General features: G+C 41.2%; 1 protein-coding gene across 12 annotated transcripts in view; it reads right to left on the minus strand.

Moving 5' to 3' along the window:
• PTPRT (protein tyrosine phosphatase receptor type T) overlaps window positions 1–25379 on the minus strand; it is a 1101260-nt gene that overhangs the window by 357889 nt on the left and 717992 nt on the right. For all 12 annotated transcript variants that reach the window (XM_043884333.1, XM_043884327.1, XM_043884332.1 and 9 more), the window contains exon 9: window positions 13209–13318. In XM_043884333.1, coding sequence (XP_043740268.1) covers window positions 13209–13318 — 110 coding nt within the window. The remainder of the gene's footprint in view (window positions 1–13208; window positions 13319–25379) is intronic.

A 25379-nucleotide genomic window follows, 5' to 3' on the forward strand; every position in this document is an offset into this window, starting at 1 on the left:
CATTAGAACTAGGATTCTAGATCCAGGTCATTTAGATCTGAAGTCCATGTTCTTTCCACCATGATACATCCACCACTATATGCATGAGGTTCATTACAGTGTTACCAGAAATATGGAAAAACAATAGAGGAATGGATAAGTAAATTAGGGTATATACATTCAATGGACAATTATGCAATCATTAAAAAAGATAAGTGGTTTCCATGGTGCTATAAAAGCATCATGATCATGATAAAATGCTTAATAAAAAATTACGGTAGCAAATTTTATGTAACTATAGTTAAGTAAAAGATGTATGCACATTAACAAAGATAAAATACAAGGCAAAATAACTGTTGTGCTATGAGATGAGATTATAGGTGATTTTTCTCTCTGATATCCAAACTTTCTGCAATACTGTCATAAAAACTGGCTGGGGAAGGCTAGGATTACAGAATGCATGTACTGGTGGGGCAGGCACAGACTTGGTGTGTATATGTCTGTGTGTGTGTGTATACATATATATATATATATATATGCGTGTGTGTGTATACATATATATATATATATATATATGCATGTGTGTATATACATATATATACATAAGGTCTTTAAGGAAAGTTCCAATATGGTCTTGAAACCTCTACACATGCTCCTGTATCCTATGGCTCTGTGTTTTAGACATAATCCTGAAAACTCTCTACAAGAGTTGTTCTAGTACAGACTTTCTCACCTCTGGCACCTTCCTCGGGAAGGATTCCACAGCAGTGGTCCCTTACTTCAAGAAGTAGCGCAGATATTAAAAATAATTACCCTCCAGAATTGAAGATAGCACATTTACACAGAAGATAGGGAATGACAAAGATGGTAGCTGAGCATCACAGATGGCGCCATGACCACCTGGAGTGCAAAGTCAAAGGACTTTTCCTGGTGGTTCATTGGTTGAGAATCTACCTGCCAATGCAGGGGACACCAATCCCTGGTCCAGAAAGATCCCACAGGCCTCAGGGCAACTAAGCCCGTGCTCTGCAACAGGAGCAGCCTCTGCAATGAGAAGCCCGCCCACCACAACTAGACAGCAGACCCTGCTCTCCACAACTAGAGAAAATTTGTGCACAGCAACGAAGACCCCACACAGCCAAAAAGAAAATAAATTTTATTTTTTTTAGAAAAGAGAGAAGCCATATCAGAGTTCAGAGAAAGAATGTGCCCTGAACAATTATGGATGTCTATCACAGGAAAGGTATTAGGGAAGAGTGGGGAGTGCACAGGCCATATATCACCTCCAATAGTCAAGAAACAAGCAAATGGAGACACGTTTTTAAAACAAGGAGGAAAATATAGCCACCACTACTAACTTTGGGTTTATAGATTTCTATCTGAATTTGTACATATGGTTTTACTCTCCTCCCTTAGATTCATTCCTATTGACAGAAGGAGCTATTATTTTGAGCCCAGCTCTATGATCAATGGAAGGCATGCAACTGGCTCTGATTGCTACTAACAAATCTTCTGAGAAGGAAAAGGAAAGCATAGTTCAAACTTTGCTAACCAGGTATTTAAAAAGATCCAGGTCCCTCTTACTCTACCCTAAAAATTGTGTCTTACCTTCTCGGAAGATCAATCAACACATCCTAAAACAGAACGATTAGAAAGTAAAGTGTGGCCTATGTGCTCCGGGGATCAGAGAGCCATGAGATGGGATAGTTAAGTAGCTTACATTGAAACTGGAAAATGTCTGACACAGTGAAGACCAAAATTTTACAATGTGGTTATAATTATCTAAAAGATGTCAATGCACAAAAACTAAAAGAAAAAAAATAAACCCTTGTGAAAATGGTTGGTCTGCTAGGCAGTGGAAATGGGGGCTGACTTTCCACTTCCCATATTTCTAACACCATGTAATGTTGCTATAATGTCACTAACAGTAACAAAGAATAAATTCCTTCTAACTCACTATTTGACTTGCAATGATACACAGACGCTAAAACAATGCAAAAAATAAAACAGATGCCAAGAAAGCAAAGCAGCGGGGATTTTTATGACATATATTTTGAAGGGCTCTGGTATGCAAGCAAGCTTGCATAGAGTCCATAATGATCTAGGCCAAGGTCTCGTACTTGGGTGTAAAATTTAAGGAACTACTCTTCTCTCGGTGAAGAAGGAAGCAAAAGTAGCCAAAGGGACTTCTCTGGTGGTACAGTGGTTGAGAATCTGCCTGCCAATGCAGGGACATGGGTTCGATCCCTGATCCAGGAAGATTCCATGTGCCATGGGGCAACTAAACCCATGTGCCACAACAACTAAGCCCACAGGCCCTAGAGCCCGTGCTCTGCAACAAAAGCCACCACAATGAGAAGCCCATGCAATGCAACTAGAGAGTAGCCTCCGCTCATGGCAACTAGAAAAAGCCCACACGGAGGAATGTAGACCCAGCGCAGTCAAAAAAATTGTGTTTTTTTTTTTTTTTTAAGTAGCCAAAGAAAAGGATTGGAGTGAGGGAAAGAAATCTACCTGCTATCTTCTAAAGCCAATGAAAGGATCTCCTCTGAATTATAAATTTGAATTCCAGCCTCCAGAGACTTCAGGATGAAGGATCCAAATACTGATGGTAGATGAAGACCTGCTTCCTCCTTCATTTTTTAAGTCCCAAACAAAGAGCTGTTCTGACCAAAACAGAAAGGAAGTCAGTTAAAAGCAGCAGATCCATGCTGCATTGCCCTGTCCAGGTGGAATTCCAACAGGATTAACAAGGTAGAACATCTGAGATGAAAAGAGAACAACTTCTGATGTTGAAAGAGACACTCAGCAGCTAAAACACCGCCTCTGGGCATCGTTTATTGAAAGGCCCAGGTAGCCACAGAGAGGCTTCCGTCACTAGCCGCGTGTCTGTGTGTACAGCCGCTCCTCACTAAGTCCTTCGGGTGTGCAGAGCATCAAAACAAGGTTTGCCTCCCACAGAAGGGACATCGGGAGAGTCCTGACCATGCCATATGCAGAACTAACTTTTCATTTCTCTCCCTCCACTCTCCTAGGGCAACTAGACATGCACAGATTAAACCCAACCTGCAGGTTTTATCCTTTTAAATTCAAAATTTTTCCTTTAGCAAAAGCTCTGGAGAGGAATTATGGCAGAAGTTCATGAGAAACAGCTGGGAGCCCATGGAGAGATTCCTACGACATGGATAGGAAGTGACCTGGAGTTTCTCCAGGCAAGGAGAAAACAGACATAGACCTGTGCCTCTGAAATCTACTAGAGTTAACTATCCAAAAAAAAAAAAAAAAAAATAGAGCAATTCCAAGGTCACAATTGAGATTATGGGTACAGCCCAAGGGTAAATGTTTTACACATACATGTGAAAAAACACAAAAATACAGATGTCCATACACGTGTCAGTGTTGCTACACCAACTCACAAACCTACATGTTAACACACACACATACAAAGACAAATATACTGATCTATTTGGGCTCACTGTAGGAATATTTTCCATGCAGTAACTTCTACTGTTTTTTTTACAGCTAAGATGAATTATTAATGTTTATTGTGAAAACCTTTTTATTGCCAGGAAAACATGATTTGCTCTTCTTCAGGTAACAAGTGCTACGCATCTGTTGATTCCTACTGTCACGTTATCTGGCTCCATCACAAATACCCGTGTTGTAATAAAAAAAAAAAAAAGAAAGAAAGAAACACCCTCAGGCAAATATATAGGCATTCCTGGTATGCTACGAGTGGATGACAGGCAGCTCTAATGGTCCCACTTACATAAATGCAACTTATTCACATCAGAACGCAACTTCCTTCTAGACACAGAGTGCCAGAAATCATTCTTTTCAACCCAGAGCTGTTTCTATTGAAACACCTGTCAACCGACCTGTCAGCCCAGCAGACCTATGTACGGCTTCTATCCAAGGATGCCTGCATTTTTCAAGTCTCTGGAAGAGAAACATCCTATGGAGGTTGAGTGATGGGCTGAGGGTTAGGAAAAATGGTTCCTTGACATCCCAGGGCTCTGACTTTTAAGACTTTGGAAAAGCCTCTGGGCAAATCTATGAAGCTTTTTCTGTGTATATAAATCTTTTTTAAATCTCAAAAATAAACAACAGAACTAACTTCTACTGTAAAAGGAGAGGGGAAAATATTTGTAAGGTAAAGTCTGACGCCAGAGCTGCAAGATGCCATTTGTAAAATGCAAAAGGATACTGACAGACCAATATAGCTTTATGTGTCTTCAATTATCCCGCAAACTGTTTGTTTAGCAATCTTGAGGGGGAAAGGCTGATGTGTCATGAATTTGAGCCTTAAAATAACTAGTGCCTGGCACCTGCATGGGCATGAGTGAGTTGCATACAGTATAACATCAGACAGTGTAGAATTCCAGAAGAGTGAAAAATAAAGGCAGGGTAAAGCCAGAGTCACGGCTGTGTTTATTTAGCAGGTATTTGTCTGGGATAATATATCAGAGCGCATTGACTGGATTCATGCTATGCAGTACTTCTTCCCAAACTTGGATGGACAGTAAAACGTCCCAAAGCATTTTTAAAAAACCCCATTTGGATAGAGCCTCAACCCCAGAGATTCTGATTTATTTAGAATGCAATGATGCTTAAAGCCAACCATTTATGTGCCTACCTACATATGTATTTATCGATATGTTTGGAGGTTGTCAAGGTATGATTCTAAATCTTCAGCCAGGCTTGAGAACCACTAAACTTGTTAGACAAAAATTTCACCACTACCCCTTATCAAGATAAAGTACAAATCCACACATTCATATAAGTAATATTTATTGAGCACATGTTATATGCAAACTTTCTTTTAGATCCTGAGGACATACCAAAAAGCAAAAATAAATATGGCCAGTATCAGGTATCAGGACCAAAGGCCATCAGGCTGAGAAACTAGGGAAGAGCTAGGGTCAAAATTCAATTCTGAAGGCCAACTGTGTGGGCAAATACCATCTAGCTTAGGGGAGCTCAGTCTTTGTTCTATTCGGAGCTTCAATTGATTAGATGAGGCCCACTCACATCATGGAGGACAATCTGGTTCAAAGTCCACTCATCCAAAAACACCCTCACAAGAACATCCAGAATAATGTTTGACCTCCTATCTGGGCCTCATGGGCCAGCCAAGAAGACATATACAATAACCATCACATGGCCCATAGCCTTATGAGGTTGAAGTCCAGTAGGGGATTAGACACTAAAGCATACCAACAAAATGAGTGCACACTGTGAAAATAATATGACAGAAATAAGAAAAGTGCTTGATAAAGCGGAGAGTACAGGGTGAAGGCCTCTTGGAGGTAAAGAATAGGTAGGAACCTAAGAAATATGAAGTAAAAAAGTATTCTAGGCAGAAGAGATGACATTCACAAAATGTGGCAATCACATGGGCTGCAAAGAACTCAATCAGCTTGAGAAAGTGTTAGAAAGCTAGAGGGGTCGGTACGCAGAAAACAGTGGGAGGAGAGGCATGGAATGAGGATAGAGGGGCCAGGTCGTTCCAGGCTCCAAAATTAAGATGAGGCAAAAGCACAGGAGTAACATGATTGAATTTACCTTCCAAACATTATTCTGGATGTTTTTGTGAGGGTGTTTTTGGATGAGTGGACTTTGAACCAGTGTTTGGGTACAGTGTGGGGAAGTGAAACAGGGAAATGTGGATGCAGCATGCGCAGGGAAGTTCTGAAGCGGTTTAGGCATCAGATGAATGTTCAGAACGTGGTGGTGTTGAAGATGGGGCCGTGTGACCTGACCTTTGTCTATACTGGCAGGAGAAGAGATGGAACTTTCTAGAGCATTTGATGTGTTGCAAGTGGGGAAGAATGGTGATTCCTACGTTTATGGCTTAAAGAACTCAGAAGAAACAAAAGCTTTTTTCCTGGTTACCAGCTTGACTCAATTTATACCCACTAGCTGCCTGCATTATGCAAACTATGCATCCTAATTAACAGAAATCCAGCTTGAATTATGCAAATTCTTGCTTTGGGCTGGGTTTTCCATTTCCTGCCTCTAGGGCCTCCTGCCCATCAAGGACCACATCCCATTCTCCCTACTGACCTTCTGTGGACCAGAGCCATCTGCACGTCTGGGGTGAGTGAGCCCTGAGAGGCCACTGTGGCTAAGCAAAAGGGGAGGAAGAGGTGAGTCTGAGCGTCCACGTGGAGCCAGCACCTCCCGGGGCCCCTGTCTCTCTGAGCTCATCCATACAGCAGCCCCTGTCTCCATCAACACGTGTCTGCCCCAGTCCTGTGCAGAACTACTTTCTGGCTCAGAACACAGCACCCAGCTTTCTTGCAGTGCTCTGTCATGGGACACTGATTCCTGGGGCCTGTGCTTTCTGTTCAGAGCAAATGCAACCATCTGTATGCCAGAAAAATAGCGATGACCCTCTGACCTAGCCCACCTTGCAAAGGGGCTTCGGCACAGGAAGGCCACATTGTTTTATGGAGCCGAAGTCTGTGTTTTATTTAACTCTGAACGCCAGGCGCCTAGAATAGCTTGCAAGATAAATGTCAATCAACGCTAGCATAATCAAGACACCCATTCCTGCCTCATTAGGGTCCTCTCATTCCGTTTAAGCTTCTCAGATTTATACACTGTAATTAGAAACTTGGTGATTTTGACTGCTAAACATAAAGGCATACTGGGAAGCTTCACATGTCTGCATTTTAAATATTTTCACACGTCGTTAACCCAGTTGCCAGTGTAACATCTTCTGGCCCAATTCCCTCACACTGTGTGATATTTATTTTTGGACAGAGACGAGAAAAACTAATTGAATTGAAACACGTATTGATTACTGTTTTTAGGGAACTCTGAACAGCTTGTCTCTAAATGATTTTGCTGAGGAGCTTTTAGGCAACTGTTTGGCTGGACTGTTTCCCCTGTGATCGCATTTGGGCTGTGTGTGCCTCTCTGCAGTTACCCGGTCTGCTTTTAGGGAGTCCTGTCATGCACAAGAGCAGAGTTGGAGTGGAAAGGGCCATGCCAACCCTCTTCACATGCGGGTCCTGATTGGGACACCATGTGTGTGTGTTAGTCAATCAGTCAGGTCCGACTCTACAATCCCATGAACTGTAGCCTGCCAGGCTCCTCTGTCCATGGGATTTTCCAGGCAAGAATACTGGAGTGGGTTGCCATGTCCTTCTCCAGGGGCTCTTCCTAACACAGGGATCAAACCTGTGTCTCCCACACTGCAGACACACTCTTTACTGTCTGAGCCATAAGGGAAGACCCAAGCAGGGTTCCAGAAAAGTCTATGCAAAGAGCATGGTTTTTACATGGCTGGTGAAAAGTCTCAGCTCTTTGGATCCCGTGTAAGCAGGCAGATCCCTGCTCATTTAGTGGTCACATTACTCACCCAAGGACTGTGGCTCTGTGTCAAGCAGAGCTCTCCAAATCCAGATTAGGACACTTTAGGAAGTGTCTTAGACCAGAGCTTCTCCCACGTTCATGTGTGTGTGTGAGTCAGCTGGTTAAAACATAGGTTCTGACTCAGTGGGTCTGAGTTGAGGCCTGAGATATTACATGTCTGACCTGCTCCCAGGTGACACTGATCTGCTGGTGTGTAGACATGAGGCCTTTGATGTGACCTTTCTCCATGCACTCTCTGTCACCCTGCTGAGATCTGAGGCCAGGAACAATGCATTCTGATCCAAGCTGCTACAGTAGAGGCGAGGCTGGCTCCAGTGGGCAGGGAGAGAGGGCGTGGCTGCTAGAGAATCAGGCTGCTGCATGGTTCTGGGGTAGCATCAGGGAAGCCACTGGACGTCCAGCCCTTTGTGATTGCTATTATTTTTCAGTCACTCAGTCCTGTCCAACTCTTTGCGACCCCATGGACTGCAGCACGCCATGCTTCCTTGTCCTTCACCATCTCCTAGAGCTTGCTCAAACTCATGTCCATTGAGTTGGTGATGCCATCCAACCATTTTGTATTCTGTCGTTCCCTTCTCCTCCCGCCTTCAACCCTTCCCAGCATCAGGGTCTTTTCTAATGAGTCAACTCTTCACATCAGGTGGCCAAAGTATTGGAGCTTCAGTTTCAGCTCCCAGCCCTTAGGGCTGGAGGCCAGAATCTAACAGTCTTGGCTCCAAGGAGCTCTTCAAGATAAGAATGCCTTATCTATCTTTACTGCCTTAAAGGAAGCCATCAAAGCCCATAAAGAGGCAGCAAGAAAGCAGCAGATGTGACAAAGTTTTCACCTCTTCCACCTGGCTGCAGGGTCTTCCAATAAATAGTTGAGCCCTCATTGCAATATCTATTGTTGTGGCTGAGTCACTAAGTCATGTCTCTTTTGCAACCCCATGGACAGTAGCCCACCCAGCATGAGATTTCCCAGACAACAACACTGCAGTATCATACATGAGTTCAAAATCCTTGCCTCCTGACAGATTTCCCAGGTGTTCCTGAGATGCTTATGTGCCCAGGGCCATTATTCACACAACAGCCAGGTGGTATTTTAGGAATGTAAATCTGATTCCTTCATTTCTCTGCTTAAAAATCCTTCTAGGGTGTTCTGTTCCTCTCAGGAGAAAGCACAGACTCTAGAAACCCTGCATCATCTGACCCTACCCACCCCCACTCACATGGCCTCATCATTGTCCATCCTGCTCACGAGGGTTCAGTCACTCTGACCTCCTTCCTTTTCTCAAACAAGCCAGTCACTCTACTGCAGGGCCTTTGCACACTGGCTATTGTCCTTCAAGTGAGTGTCATGACTGCTTTGGCTTTGAATCTCTGACCACAGGCACAGTCTGAACAGTGGAGCAAATACAAAATGAGGTATAAAACATTGGTTCTGTGGGTCTGATGTAGATTTATTCTTGACTTTTAACCTAGAACAGTATGATACCTTCATGTTACAAAGAGGGGACTGAAACCCAGAGAACAGATGAGACATAATCAAAGCTATTCTGATTCTGGAGGATGGACCAAGACTTGGACACATGTGTGTGCTCCGTCATGTCCGGACTGTAACCTGCCAGGCTACTCTGTCCATGGGATTCCCCAGGCAAGAATACTGGAGTGGCCTGTCTTTCCTTCTCCAGGGGATCTTTCAACCCAGGGATCGAACTCATGTCCCTTGAATACTGCGGCATTGGCAGGCAGATTCTTTACCACTAGCGCCACCTGGGAAGCCCTATTTTATTTTCCCCTGGGGGAGGGGAAAAGTGGTTCAGGAAGTGGTATTGACCTATGGGGAAGGGAATGCAATCTTAACATATGACATACTACTCAGACCTGCTGCACTGAACAATTTTTACACTATTTACAAAGTCACAACTCTCCTTCACTCCCTCACTTGTTTGGCTTTTGCCTTTGTGGAGTCCAGGGTTGTACACAGGAAGGCATCGGCAATCCTGGATTTCTTTTCCACTTGCGTCGTCTGATTTTTCTTTGCCACAAACAAACTTTTTGAGGACAGGAGAGGGTGATTTGTAATTTATAGATTCCTCTCTAGAAATTACAACCAGAACCTCATTTAAAAAAATCAAATTGGTTTCATCTAATTAAATTTGGAAATTGCCTCATAAACACATATTCTGTTATAAATGTCTTTAAAAACAAGGTCTCCTGCTTACTGTCTGAGGCAGGACTGGGTTGAGCTGAGAGGAGACTTCCCATCTTTCTGCTCAGAAGGACATACTCTCTTATCAGTTGCTGAAACTTTATTTATTTGGCTGCACTCGGTCTTCGCTCCTACGTGCAGGCTTTCTCTAGTTCCAGTTCCAGTGAACAGGGGCTACTCTTCATTGAAGAACACAGGCTCCTCATCACGGTGGCTTCTCCTCTGTGTAGAACGGACTCTAGACGCATGGACTTCAGCAGTTACGGCACACAGGCTCAGTAGTTGTGGCACACAAGCTCATCTACTCCGTGGCCTATGGAATCCTCTTGAACCAGGGATAAAACCTAGGTCCCTTGCATTGGCAGGCAGATTCTTATCCACTGTACCACCAAGGAAGTCCTGAAACTTTCTAAAGAATAGTGAAGTCTAGAGCAGTGCTTCTCAAACTTTTTTAATGCCCATACGAATCACCTAGGGATCTTGTTAAAATGAAAACTCTGATTCAGAAAGTCTGGCAAGATCTAAGATGCTGTATTTCTAACCAGCTCCCAGAGACAGCCAACGCTGCTGATCCATGGATCACACTGAGAAAGAGGCAAGACATTCGCACTTGAATTCAGGACCCAGGAGTTGTATACCCTTGGTCTTTACATTTCACCACTCCAAGGCTCCATTGCCTCACTTTCATGTAATGTTAACAGTTAACATTTATCAGTGCTATTTCTAAATGCCAGACACAGTACTAAACATATATTTATGCTTATTAAGCAGTATAAATGAGCAATTACTTAATGTACCCAAGTTTACACAGCAAGGGAAGTGGCAGAGCTGGGATTTACATCTAGGCTGCCTGACCTCCAAAGTCAACATTCTTACCTTCTGAGGCCTCACTGGCTCATGACACACATGGTCTCAGCCACATATATGGTCAAAATACAAGGCCTAATCCCATGTCCTCCCTTCAGGTCATCATCCCTTAGGTTCCTTCAGATCATCATCCAAGAACTTTGGCATACTCCCACAAGGTAACCTTAAATGCTCAAACAAGTCAGACAGTGGCAGCTCTGGTTCTCTATTATGGCCCAATGAGCAACCAAGAAATTACATGAAGTTTTCTTACAACAGCTCTTTCTAGTAGAGCACCCTCATGGGAATGCCAACATCTCAGCAACTGGTCTTTGAACATTCACAAGGCACGGGGTTCACAGAGAAGTGCAGAGAAGGGAGCACTGTCCTCACCTGGGTGCACCTTTGTGCCTACAGCTCCTGACGGTGGATGATATATGAGCCCTCAATTTCGTAACAGAGTAGGACCCTATGGGGCCTTCCCAAGACTGAACCTCCCCATATCCTCTGCCTGGCTCATGTCTATAGAAAAATTGTAGCCAAAGAATAAATTTAATCAAAGAAGTGAGGAAATGCAGAAACAAAGGAATACAGTCAACTAAGGCAAATTAATAAGAGTTTAGCCATTAAGCAAAGTCAAGGACCTTGAGTTCTTCCTCAAGAGCCAACAGATAGTATTCTGACCTACATTCTTTGAACTATTATTCAGATACCGAAACCCTCACCAGGTAGAAGAAGTTGACTTAATATACAGTGACCAGATTGCAGTCATGACATAAGCTGACCCACGTGACACACTTCCAAGAACTGGCTTCAAGGAAATGGGAACAAACTGACCCTAGAACTGCAGATTAATTGTCTTTAAAGTAATCAACATGGGGACTTCCCTGGCCAGGGGCTAAGACTCTGTCCTCCCAGCAGGGCCCAGGTTTGATCACTGGTCAGGGAACTAGATTCCACATGCAGCAACTAAGACCCAACACAGCCAAATAGATGAATGAATAGAACTGGAAAAAAAAATCAGTATGCAAATCAGACCACCCCATGACCAACATGACCAATTCTAAGATGATTATCGGAGGTCATTGTGTTTTCCTGCACATAATTTCCTCTTTCTGCCTATACAATCCTGAAACTCCCCTTTAAGAGCTTGCTCTTCCCTCCTAAGTTTGCAGAGGGGGAAGTGGCTTTTGGACATGAGTCTGCCTTCTCCCCCAGTTTACCAGCCTCCTGAGTAAAGCAACCTTCTCTTTCCAACCAGTGTTTGTCTCTTGAATACGGGCTGTGAAGCAGCGAGCAGCCGAACCTGACTTGGGTAAGACCTTCAGGGGATTTATTGCTCAAACAGTGTCTAACTCACAGTTATGTTTCCTCTTCTGTTCTCTCTTCATCTATTTCTTCTTATTGTGGGATTATCATCAAGGTCCATCAGTATGAATATCCCCTCTCAATCAGCAGCATCCCCAGGAAGGATGCTTCTCCCAACCCCATGGTCCAAGATGGAGATGTTAGAGAGCTCTGCTTCTGAGAAACACTGGATGGAGTGGCATAAGGTGTTTCCTGAAGGTGTTTTCTCCAGCATCCTGCACATGACTGACAGCTTTCTCCTCCTTCAGAGAGCTCTTAGGTCTGTCCAGATCTCTCCAGATAATTTTTGTGTCCATCAGATTCACCCTGAATATTTCTCCCTCATCAATACTCTCTGACTTTCCTCCCCAGAGCTCATCTTCCCTTATGGCAGTGATATGCTTTCCAAGGCTCACTCTCAACAGGTGTACCTTTCTGCATGAGCACCCAGAGTCTTTAGCCCCTCCGTGAACCTACAGAGCATTTCAGCCTGGGATGCTTATCACCTTTCCCCCCTCAGACTCCTTACAGAAACCCTGAAGCAACAATTAACACCACTCCCCCACCCCCCAATCTTACAGATAAGCAAACTGAGGCTTAAAGAGAGGAAGAACCTGCCAAGGGTCCCTGGAGACTGAGGTAGAGCTACTAGGATAGCAGAATCCATCCTTCCAGCTTCAGCTTCCATGCCCTGCAATGCTGTGTGTTTCTACTGTACCCGAAGCACAGTCTCATGGAATCTCAGAATACACGGGGTGGGAAGAGAGTCAATCCTGCCCATATCCTACTATTAGCATTTTGCTAAATCAGCCTTACTGACATTTTACTGTTTATTTGCTTTTGCTCTGCAATGAGCTTCTATCATTTGTTCTAATTTTGAAAGTTTTCAGGGAGGCTGCATTTTGTCTTGTCCAAGGACATTCTATTCTGTCTCTGATAGAAGGCCCTGCTAATCCTGGGAGAAGGGCTTTCAACACTATCACCTAGGTGGCAATACAATACGTCCTGGCCACAAAGCAATGTTAAAGCTCAAGAATGATGTACTCCTAGCTTGGAGAATGACATTGGGATCCTTTCAGAAGCCCAGGGACTGATATGGGTTTCATGAGTATCACGTGACTATTATGATTTTCCAGAGGACAGTTTGCCAGGCCTGGGTCTGCTTGGCTGTGCCAGGACAGTCTGACTCCTTGGGTCTTGACTCCTTTGCTAAAGAGATGAATAATCCCATCAATGCACAATATGCCCAATTTTCTTTGTCATCGGGGCTATCAAGACAGCTCAGTTGACGTCCTTTGTTTGATTCCCACTGTACTATCAGAAACCTTCTGTATTAATTCGCTTTGTCTCACTCACCTTTGTGCCTTTGATGGAGCTTGTACATGCAGTAGTATCTGCCAACTCCAGGCTGAAGTAAAGTGAATAAAACCAAGTGATATAGCCAAAGTGGCCTCCTTACCTCGTAGAGTGTGATGACCCCATTGGTCTCATTGGGAGGTTTCCACTGGATGTAGATCTTCTCCTCAAAGGGCCCCCCTTGAATGGACTCTAGAGGAACAGCTCCTGGAACTACAGAAGGAAACAAGTTAGGAATCTGATGTCACCTTTCATCTCATTTCCCCAGCCTCAATGACCTAGAATGGGAGTCAACAAAATTACTCTGTAGGATTAGATAATACACATTGTAGGCTTAGTGGGTCATACAGTCCCTATCAAAATTACTCAGTTTGGTACTTGTAACACAAAAACAGCCACATATAATCCATAAACAAATGGGCATATCTGTGTGCCAAATAAAAATCCCCTTTATTTTTAGAAACAGGCAAAGGTTGGAGCTGACGCATGGGCCACAGTTTTCTGTTATCCTGAAAGGCCAATGGCTTTTCATCTGCAGATTCTGAGCAAGTCTGTCCTGGAACTAAAGCTGACCAGGATTAAGAGGATATCTGTAGGCCCCAGACCTGCCAACAGGTGGGATCCCGGAATTAGATTCTTGGCTTAGGATTGATATTTGAGGAGTGCAACGTGAACTTCACTATCATTTTTCTAAACCTGTCAAGGTTTCTCCAACTGCAGGAAGTGCTTCCATAGCTTCCTAATCCCTGAATCCACCAGGAACCATGTGCCTTGAAACCTCCATCTAATGAGAAGGCTCCAGGAATGCAACTTATTTGTCTCACTGCTGAGTCTCTGACGCCCGCCACATGGTAGACGCATGATAACCATTTGCTGGCTGGACTCATAGGTGAGTCAATGACCTATGCCAGCATTTTGCCCTAAATCAAAACCTTTCCTGGGCAGTTTCTGTACCCAGAAAAGTCTTCCTGTCAGCATCCTCCTGCTGAATTCCACCATCATTATGACAGCCTGGAAGATGCTGAACCATAAAATAATGCTTCTCCAAACTTCCCGTTATAACTCCCTAGAGCATCATGAATTCATGTAAATCATTATGGAATCTATTTATATATTGGCATTATAAAAGCAGGTATTTTTTTTTTCTACTAAGCACTTACTCTCTGATCAGACTTTTACATACCTTATTTCATTTAAGCCACAGAACAGCTCTGCCCAGTATATATTATCTCCTTTGTGCTGATAAGGGAACTGAGGCTGAGAGAATTAAATAACTTGCTCAAGGTCATACAGCTCTTAAGTCGTAAAGAGGGAAGTGAACACCTGTCTGTGAGCTTCAAAGCACATACTCTTAATCATCATGGGATGCCTCTCTAGATAGAGCCACGGCCATATGTTGCAATCAGTTCCCTATTGTTAAATTAAAATATATTTAGTTTTTCTCATTACAGACATGATACACAGAATTTGTTGAATATTAAGACTCTACAAAAAAGGTTTTTAAAAAAGAACAAAATCATTCTAACCCCCGTGACTGTAGATATTTTTTCTGGTATTTTTATGTCTCTGCATATACATATTTTTAAAAATTAAACTCCTACCTTGCATATTGTGTTATGACCTTATTTTATAGCTAAGCAAATCACAGTTAAAAAAAAAAAAACCCTTAGATGCTCTTTGGGGCCATGCATTTTAATGGCTGCTTAGAACAGGATATGCCCCATTTTAGTCACCAATCCTTTATTATTGGGCATTAAAGTTGGTTTGAATTCTTTATGATTATAAGTAACACTGTAACAAGCGTTCTTACAAATAAGTATTTGCATGCAACTCTGCTGATGTCCCTAAGATAAATTCTTGGAAATTAATTTATTGGGTCAAAATAAATGGATTATTTTAACACTTTTGACACATATTACCAGATTGCCTTCCAGAAAGTTTGCACCATTCTGGGCTCCCCAAACAGAAGAATATGTCGATTCCTAATCCATGCCAACAATGACTATTTAAAAGATTAAGTGTATGCATGCGTATCTTTTTTAGAATACCAGAGAATGCAGATTTGTTTTTCAGTTTAATTGGCTATTTGCATTGATTCCTTTATGAACACGCTCTCTATACCCTGTGCTCATTTTCCTGCATGGCTCTTCATTTCTGTTTATTGTTGTCTTATGACTTATAATCTGCTTTTAAGGACTTAAGCTTTTTTACATAGGTTACAATAATTTTGATCAGTTCTTCATTTGCTTTATAAATCTTTTAGGTATGTAGAAGCTTCTAAGTATTCAGATCTCTTATTGCTTTTCCTTATCCAGTCATCCTTTCTACAAACAGTTATTGAATACCTAGTATGACCAAGGGACTTGGTGATAGACATTACAGATACACCAATAACAAAGACAGACATACTTAAATCCTTGATAAAGCTTGTATTCTGTAAAGGGAAACTACATTAAATAAATAATTGCACTCATAATTAGGTTTTCAAAGTCATTCTTAGGATTTTGAGGTAAACATACAAGGTGTTGGAAGAATTATAATCAGTAGAGAAAATCTAGTCTGGCATATTATTTAGTCAGGATAATACATGGAAAGTAAGTTAGGATCTACAGGCAAGAAGAAGCTGTTAGGACAAGCATGGGGAGAGTGGATATTAAGAGTGTTGCGGACGGCTTTTTGGGGGAAAGTGGAAGGAAAAAAACCATCTTGGGGAGAAAAGATGGTATCTTGGACCATGGTGATGGTTGTGTAGAAGAGAATACAAGTGTGTCAGAAATTTGGGGGGGGGGCAAGCATGTGTGATTTGGTAGTCATGGAGAGAAGAAATGTGTCAAGGAAGACCCCAGCTTTTCTGTTCTACACAAATTGCATGGATCAGGGGGTTGTCATAAAAAGAAACCTTAGAGGATGACTAGCTTTGGAAAGGAAGCTGGCAAGCTCAGTTCTGTCATAATTCATTGGACAAGTATGTGGAGCAATGCTGAGTACCAGCGGGGTAGGGGGTGAGTAGCAATATTCAGACATGGAAACCACAGGCAGGGAATAGATCCTGTAGCAGAAGTGCAGAAGAGAACAAAAGTAGCAAGTATAGGACTAAGGCAAAAAGCAACTCCAACCTCAAAGAGGAAAACAAAGAAATTTGGAAACAGGGAAACTATGTTCACAGAGGCAACAAAAAACCAGGAAGGTGAGCAGCCATGGGAGGCTCAAGAAGTTACTGTAACAGGTGTGGCTGCTGCGGAAGAAGCAACCTTACATTTGCTCCTTGGATGTAGTGTCTTCAAAGTTATTTGTGAGCTGACCAAGAGTAATTTAAGAATATCGGCATCAAGCCATCGTTTAGGGGTGGAGAAGAGAGTGAAAGTTGAGGGACTGTGTCGAGACAAGTGATTATTTTTGCTGTGAAGGTGAAGGGAATGCAAGATGGAGCAGAATTGAGACATGGTACCAAAGTACTGCTCCTCCCAAAGATGGGAGAGGTTATGGTATGATTCAAGGTAACTAGGAAAAATCTGCAATTGACGTAAGAAGTAGAAGGATGGGAAAGAGAGAGGAAATAACTGATGTTAGTAGGGTCCTGAAAATGCCAGGGCAGAGGTGGGTGGGAAGAGAGCATCCTTCCCTCTGTGAGACAAGAGGAAGAAAATGCACAGATGCTTTGGAGAAGGGGGTTGAGGTGTTCGAATGATTCCTGCTTTCTTGAGAAGAGAGAGAGGAATTATTTACCAAAGGTGTCCTGGAGGAGGAGCTTTGTCAGTAATTGGGAGAAGTTTTAAGAGGTGAAGAGAATGCTGAATGGAGAGGTGCCTGTGCTACTCACTAAGAAAAGAAAGGTCTATGGGTTGCAGATTCTGAGGGGGAATATCAAGCTGGGACCACCACCTGCACTTTTCCTTTCATACCAGCTCAGAGCAAATTTTCCTTCTCAACCCAGATGAATAGTCATCTGTGTTTTCTTCTTTCTATTTCATGCTTTATTCCCATCTTTTTCTTCTTAAACCTAACATTTTAATCCATCTGGGATCAACTTTATGCATTGTACAAAGTGGAAATCTAACTAGAGTTCCTGACAATATTCTTAGGACAATAAATTGACCAGTCAAAACTTTCCCCAGTGATTTAAAATGCCATTTTATTACCACATTAAATTATTTTATATTCCAGCATATGTTGTTGGCTTTCTGTTCTATTTCATTGAGTCATAGCTTCTATTCCGACAGTATCTCTCTGTTGTGCTGATATAACATATTTTAATATTCAGTAGAACAGGTCCTTTCCAGATATCATCATTCTTTTGCAAAGTTTTCTGGACTATCACTACTAGTGTATTCTTCTGAAGGAATATTGGAATAATTTTACAAAACTACAAAATGTTCCATTAGAATTTTAATTTCAGTTGCACTCTTCACTTCTCTAGGGGACAAAGGATACTCTTTAATAATGAGTCCTTCTATCAGTAATGTTGTATTAATCCACATTTATTAATGTTTCTTTTTATGTCTCTCAGTTAAAAGTTATGCTTTTTCATTTCTTATAAACTGCATTCCTATGATTTTGTTACTTTTGCTCATGTTATTTTTGAATTAAGAAGTTTCTTTTATGAAACATATAGAAAAATTATACATAACAAATGGATATTTAAATAATAATTATGAAATGATCACATATGTGCACCTACTATCCACTCTAAGAAACAAAACATCACTGTATCATGGAAGCATCCTATGTATCTCACACTTGACTCCTCTCTTCCCCACCAAAAAACAGTGCACTAGTACATATATACAATGGAATATTACTCAGCAGGTAAAATGAATAAAATTGTGCCATTTGCAGAGACATGGATGGACCTAGAGAGTGTCATACAGAGTGACTAAGTCAGAAAAACAAATATCATACATTAACGCATATATGTGGAATATAGAAAGATGGTACAGATGAACGTATTTGCGAAGCAGAAACAGACACAGATGTAGAGAATGGATGCATGGCCATCAAGGGGGGAGGGAGAGGTGGGATGGACTAGGAGATGGGGATTCCCACACATACCCTACTACGTATAAAACAGGTAACTAATGAGAACTGACTGTGTAGCACAGGGAACTCTACTTAACGCTCCATGGTGACTAAATGGGAAGGAAGTCCAAGGAAAAGGGTGTACATTTATACGTGTGGCTGATTCATGTTGCTATATAGCAGAAACTAACACAACATTGAAGAACAATTAAACTCTGATTAAAAAATGCATATTATTCTAAATTGCATGTTACTCATTCTTTTTTATTTGGAGTTGTAAACATATACATTTATCTCAAGACAAAATATCAGTTAGCTTTTCCCAGCTTCTCTTACATACATAAAATTGAGTATTTGTATTACACTATTTGTTTCTGTCACTCAATACTGTTTTGAGATTCATGCACACTGATGAAATAGTTGTATTTCATTCATGTAAATTTTATGAATAGAGTCTTATTTATTTTCTAAATTTCTTATTTATCACTGTAGACCGACATTAAGACTATTTCCTGATGAGGTTCCCTTACAACATTGCTCCTATGAAGATTTCTGTACATTTTGTTGAAAACATCAATGATGTCACTAAGGTATACCTAGGAATGGAATAGACAGACTAAGGGAAATACCTGTCTTCAGCTTTCCTGAGTGATGCCAAGTGGTTTTCCCAAGGGGTGGCAGCAGGGTATATTCCCTCCAACAATGTTTGGAAAGTTCCTGTTTCTCTACGTCCTTACAAACACTAGGTATTGTCAGATTTTTATATTCTAGACCATATGGTAAGTGTGAAATGACAGTTGATTAAGATTTTACTTGCCTTTGTCTACTTTCTAAAGAGACATGACCATCTTTTATTGTTTGCTAGACATTACTGTATTCTTCTTACTGATTTTTAGAGCTTCCTTATATATCCTTCTTATTGATCCCTTCATTGGCAATGTATGTTATAAAAATATTCTCTTAGCTTTTGTCCTTCCTACCCATTTATGTTACCTTTGGCTAAAGAGCAGTTCTTAATTCTGATGTAGTCAAATTTATCAGCTTTTCTATTTTTTTTTTTCACATGGGAGAAAGAAAAACAGACTTAGTAACTTGATGGTGGTAAACATTTCACAATGTATACCAGTATCGAATCATCATGTTGTACATGTTAAATATATACAATTTTATTTATCAATTATACCTCAACAAAGCTGGAACAAAGACAGCAACAGAGCTGTTGGTGCTTACTGCCCATGGTCCCTCCTCTGGTGGAGCAAGGCCTGCAACATTGCATATTGTGTTCAGGACTATCTTACTAATTTTGGCTCTTCTTCCTGCATATACATTTCAAGACTAGCTTGTAAATTCCACCCCCCCCCAAAAAAGTCTTATTTTTATACTGAAGTTGCCTGAATTATTGGGAAATCATTGATGTATTTATATGTCTTTAAAAATTGGGTTTTCCTATCCATAAACATGGGATTCCTCTTACTTAGGTCTTCTTAGTGTTTTTTATATTTATATACATTAATACTATATATTTTGAAGTCTTTTTGTATTGCTTATTCCTAAATATCATGTATTTTTATTGGTATAAAACAGTACCTTTAAAAAATATGTACTTGTTAGGTGAATAGAAATGCAATTGATTTTGTAATGTTGACTTCGTCAAATATGCTATATTCTCTTTTTAATTCTAATAAACTATGTGTAAATTTACTGGATTATCTATATAAATAACCATAGCATCTACAGTTAATGACAGTTTTGTTCTTATCCAATCTTTTAACTCTTTGTCTTCAACCAAGGCTACCAATACAATATTTTATGGAGATAATGATAAGCATCTGTGTGCTTTCCAACTTTAAAGGAAATGATTTTATTATTTCATCCTTGGGCATGGTGTTTGTATTAATATGGGGCTTATAGTTGCCCTTTATCAGAGTAAGAAGGTCTTTTTATTCCTGTATACAAGGATATTTTCTTCTTAAATCATGCTGAGTTTAACTGAAGCTTTTTTTCTGTATCTATTGAAGTAGCAATCCTCTCTTACTTCATTAATGTAGTGAATGCATTAATGGATTTACTAATGTTGAACCAATATTAACTTCCTAAAATAAACCATATTTTCCCCAGCTGTATACAGTGCTGGGTTGTTTGCTAATATTTGGTTTGGGGTATTTGTATCTAATTGTCCTTTTTCTCATAAATAAGCTTGTCTGTCTTTATTACAGATAAACTGGTATCCTAAAATGAGGAGAGGAGTGTTCCTTCTTCTGCTCTCTGAAAGTGTAGGTCCAAGACTGCGGTAACCGGTGTCTGATGGCACTTGTAAGACTGTTGCGGGGAGAAGCCATTTCCAACTTCATACTAGAAACTCTTTGGCTAACTTTCCTTTGCTTCTGTTATTACAATCATACATAATGGCCTGCCTCAGAGGATCCTGCCCCTCTTCCTGACAGTTAAAGAGCCTTTGTTCAGCTCACAGGAAGATAATCTGACCCTGCCCACCTCTGAATAGCTACAACAAAAAGAAGAGATTAACACACAAAGGCTGGCCCTTCCCAGAGATGTTTTGCAAGACTGAGGATCCTTTTTACTTTAGTTTCCTCACTGTCTTTCCCTCTCTATTCTGCCTTTTGACTTTAGTTCCTCATTGCTTCTCTCTCTCTGACTCTATAAAAGAACCTGGCACCTAGACCCTGACAAGATGGTCACTTTGAGACGTTAGTCTGCCATCTTCCTAGCCAGCCAGCCTTCCCAATAAAGTCACATTCCTCGTCTCTAGGATTCACTGGCCTGCTGTGTGGCAAGCAGACTGAGCTTGGACTCAGTAACAAGACCCTTTAGAACTGGTGTGTTTTTGCTCGAAAAGTTTAAAATACTGATCATATTTCTCTATTTGTTATAGAATTATATACATTTGCCCCCTTAGTCAAGTTTTTACATTTATATTTTGCTAGGAATGTCTCCATAGCCCATAAATGTCAAATTTATTTGTATAAACGGATATTTAATTATCTTCATTTTATCTTTTTTACTGTGAAAGAAACACTACACAAGCATATAAAACAAATACACATCTTCTTAATTTATCAGCAACTTCATACCCTCAAAAGGTAATCAGTCTCTTAACTTCTTCACAATCATGACTTTGTTTTCATTATAGTTCTTCTACCTTAAACATATATCCCTAAGCACAACGGAGTTTATTATTAAATAAAAATAATACACATAACAAATAGTGCTAAATTCTTTTAAAAAGATCAGTCTGGGAGAACTAACCTCTTTCTTTATATTAGTAATTTCCATTCCATGAACATGTTCTAATCCAGTGTTTATTTATATCAATACATCCCATTAAGAATATGGCTTTTATTATGTTTTTAAATCTTGCTTCTTGCTATTTTTCTTAGGGGACATTTGCTTTGCATTATCAGATCGGACTTCTTTAATAAGAATGAAAGCATGTTTTCACCTGTCCAGTAACCTTTGTTTGTGCAACCTTATAAGAGCAGGCTGATCTAATTTGGTGGGTTGAGATATGCTCTGCTAGTAGATTATATGAGCTCTTGTTTTTAATATTACTAATCCAGAGGGCAAGGTAAAATTTAGATATGCCCATTAGTACTTGGCCAGATAAGGGGTCTGCTTGCTTGGAGGTCGGGATTAATGGGGGAAAGTTGGTGAAAAGAAATAACCAGGCAGCACAAAGCTTCTTTTTCAAAAAAAGGACTTGTTTTGGCTTTGGGTGGCTGGGGAGCAACCTGATGTTATTTAGAGCACTGCGCCTACCTTTAACTGAAAAGATAGAAAGAAAGTGAAAGTGAAGCCGCTCAGTTGTGTCCGACTCTTTGCGACCCCATGGCAGTAGCCTACAGGGCTCCTTCATCCATGGGATTTTCCAGGCAAGAATACTGGAGTGGGTTGCCATTTCCTTCTCCAGGAGATTTTCCTGACCCAGGGATTGAACCTGGGTCTCCCACACTGTAGGCAGACACTTTACTGCCTGAACCACAGAGGATATACAACTAAGAGATGTCTCTTCCAAAAGATGCCCTTTCCTCAAGTCCCTCTGCTTTCCTGCTTTACCATACACAGGCTTGGACTGAGGGCTCTCACCCTCTGTGCTGTGGACTGGCGTATAAAGATGCCTCAACATTAAGACCTCCTGATCCCCTGACCGCCTACTCCTGTCAACCAGCTCCAAAACCCACCTGTGCATTTAGCTCTGGGCAGAGTTGGAAGGTACTCATGCAGTTGGGCTTATAAGTCCCTTCTTGTGACCCAAGGAACTGGGGGTGGGGTTCTTTCAATGAAGTCACAACTCAGTCATCTTTTCTCTATGTAGTTCCCCATCCTGCAACACTGCTCTGCATTAATTCCTCAAGCATGGGTACAGCAACCTCTTATAACTCTCAGGGCAAAATGAAAGGCATTTTTCTTACTATCTTTTTGGGAAGTTAGTTTAAGAAGAATGATCAAATGACCACTTTGAATCAGAACTCTCATTTTCATCACGCACACTTGTAACGCAGTACTAACATCATGGGCTGAGCCAGACTCCTAGGTTTATGTCTAATTCTCACTACTTCTTTGTTGTACACACTGGGGCAAGTTGATTAACCTCTCTGTGACTCAGGCTCCTTACTTTAAAATGAGAACTGAAATAGTATGGGGTTGGCCAAAAAGTTCATTTGGATTTTTCCACACCATCTTACAAAAACCTGAATGAACTTCTTGGCCAACCCAATACCTCCTCCATAGCTATTGTGAAGATTCAATATTTGGATGCATGTTAAGTGCCTAGCAAAGCTTCTGGCACAAAGTTGTTCCTCTGTGTATTTGCTCCTCTCCCCGGTCCCATCACATTCTCTGAGAACTGCTCTAGTGCAGTCTGGAGATCACCAATTTGGTTCTTCTGCAGAATCAGAATTGGTAGTATTTCCCTTGGTATCCATATATCTATCTACGGTCTCTGAGTAGTGTCATATTGCTAATCAGAGAAGCCATATCTTCTTGTAGCTTACTGAGTATGTTTAACAGCTTTCTAAAATCTTCTGATTTCTATGTAAGTTATTTAAAAATCTATTTTGTCTCTGAAGAGACTCTGAAGATTAATTCATTTAATATTACATTTATTGCATGCCTATTATTTACCTGGCACCACTCTAAGTGCTTAAAAGTGCCAGTAAATGAAAATAGAAGAAACCCATCATTGTCTCCTTGGTATGCAAGCTAGTGGGAGAAGAGATATAGTTAAAAGCAGAGTGAAACAGGAACCATGTCAAACAATAAATCCTAAGGAGATACACAATTCTGGAAAGAGGGACAAGGAGTGTGGTGTTAAAAGAAACTAGTTTTTAATAGAAAGGTAGAGGAAGATCTTCCTCATAGGTGACATCTAAGCAAAGATGTGAAGGAGGTGAAGAAGCCAGCCCTGTATTTTTGTGGAAAGATTATTCTGGTTAGAAGAAATGGCAAATGCAAATATCCTGAGGCAGGACACATTTGGCATGTTCCAGAACAAGAGTAGCTGGATTGATGCAGTAAGGCAGAGTTAGAAGAAGATGAGGTCAGAGGGGCAATCAGAAGTAGTAATATGGTTACATGGGACCTGATGAGCTATCATAAAAGGACTTCAGCTTTTAATCTCATTGACATGGGAAACCACTGGAAGGTGATGCACAGAGGGGTGATGCTGTGATCTGCCTCACGGTTTAACAAGCTCTTCTGGTTGCTGAGTTGATTAAACAGTGCAGAGGCCAGGGCTAAAGCTGACAGACCATTTCAGAGACCACTCTAATAATCCAGGTTGGAAATCTCAGTGGTTTGGACCCAAGAGCTGGCAGTAGAGGCTATAAAAAATATGATCAAGGTCTTGCTATATATTAAAAGATGAGTCAAGAGAATGTGTTCATGAATGGGATTAAGGAGTGAGCAGGATTGCTGCTTTGCACAAAACGGGGGTCAGGGAGTGGGAGGGTGCCTATCACAGAGAATATAGGGTGAAGGGTGTTATCTGGGATCTGCAATCTAGGACTTTTGAGGTGATAAAAGTGAGGAATCAAGGTATCTGACTTGAGCCGTTAATAAAATGGAGCTGCCATTAACTGAGGTGGAGAAGCGTATAAGAAGAATGAGTTTGGTGGTGACTGAGGGATGATCAGGAGGTCAGCTCTGGCAGTGTCTAATTCCAGTGGCCAAGGAGCAATCCAGGTAGAAAAGGTCAACAGGAAGTTGGATAGATGACTCTGGAGGGCAGGAGAAAGGTCTGACCTGGAGACATCAACTGGAGAAATCATCAGCTTATGGACAGATTTTAAAGCCAAAATGACTGGAGGAAATAATTAGAGGAATGAGTGTGGATTAAGGGTCAGCAAACTATGGCCACTGCCAAATGAAACCAGCTGCCTGTTCTGTAAATAAAATTCTGCTGGAACACTGCCACACCCATTCATTTCTAGGGTCAGAGTGAGATGTTTGAAATTGGGATTACAGAAGTATTGTAGGCAATTATAAAATGGTCCCTTGCCCATGACTAACAGAAATCTCACACAGGTCCCTGGTTTGTTTTTTTTTGAGTCTCACACCCTTGATTAAAAGGCAGTCTGCTATGGATACATATATATGTGTGGCTGAGTTCCTTTGCTGTTCACCTAAAACTACCACAACATTGTTTATTAATTGGTTATACCTCAATACAAGATAAAAAGTTTTAAAAAAAGCATCCTGCAGAGGGAATTCCCTGGTGGTCCAATGGTTTAGGACTCTGTGCGTTCATTGTTGGGGAAAGATCCTCTGGAGAAAGGTGTGGCAACCCACTCTAGGAGACTGCAAAGCCTGCTGGGGGAACAAAGATCCCACAGACCACGTGACGCAGTAAAAACAACAAGCAGTCTGTCAGGTCTGGCACTGGCCAAACACCACTTAACATGGCTCATGGCAGACAGTAAATTAAATGCTTTATGCATAGACTTTCATGTAGGATATCATATAGAAATCAATAGGATGACCACTTCCCATTTTACTGATGGGGGGACTAAAGTGTACACAATGCAACTAATTTAATTGCAGAGTAGTGAATGGAGACTGGATATAGCCCAGATCTTTCTGATTTCACAGTGGTTTCTGAATCACCCCTTTCTTCCATCACCTGGTAGACATGTGGGCTTAGAAAGGCTGAAAGACAAGTCACAATAGAGTCAAGTTAGTGGCAAAACCAGGTCACCTCAGCCTAGGCCAAGGCTCTTTTTCACCACATCCCACTACTCCA

This window comes from Cervus elaphus, chromosome 23 (genome assembly GCF_910594005.1).
Source record: "Cervus elaphus chromosome 23, mCerEla1.1, whole genome shotgun sequence".
In the NCBI taxonomy this organism is placed as follows: Eukaryota; Metazoa; Chordata; class Mammalia; order Artiodactyla; family Cervidae; genus Cervus; species Cervus elaphus.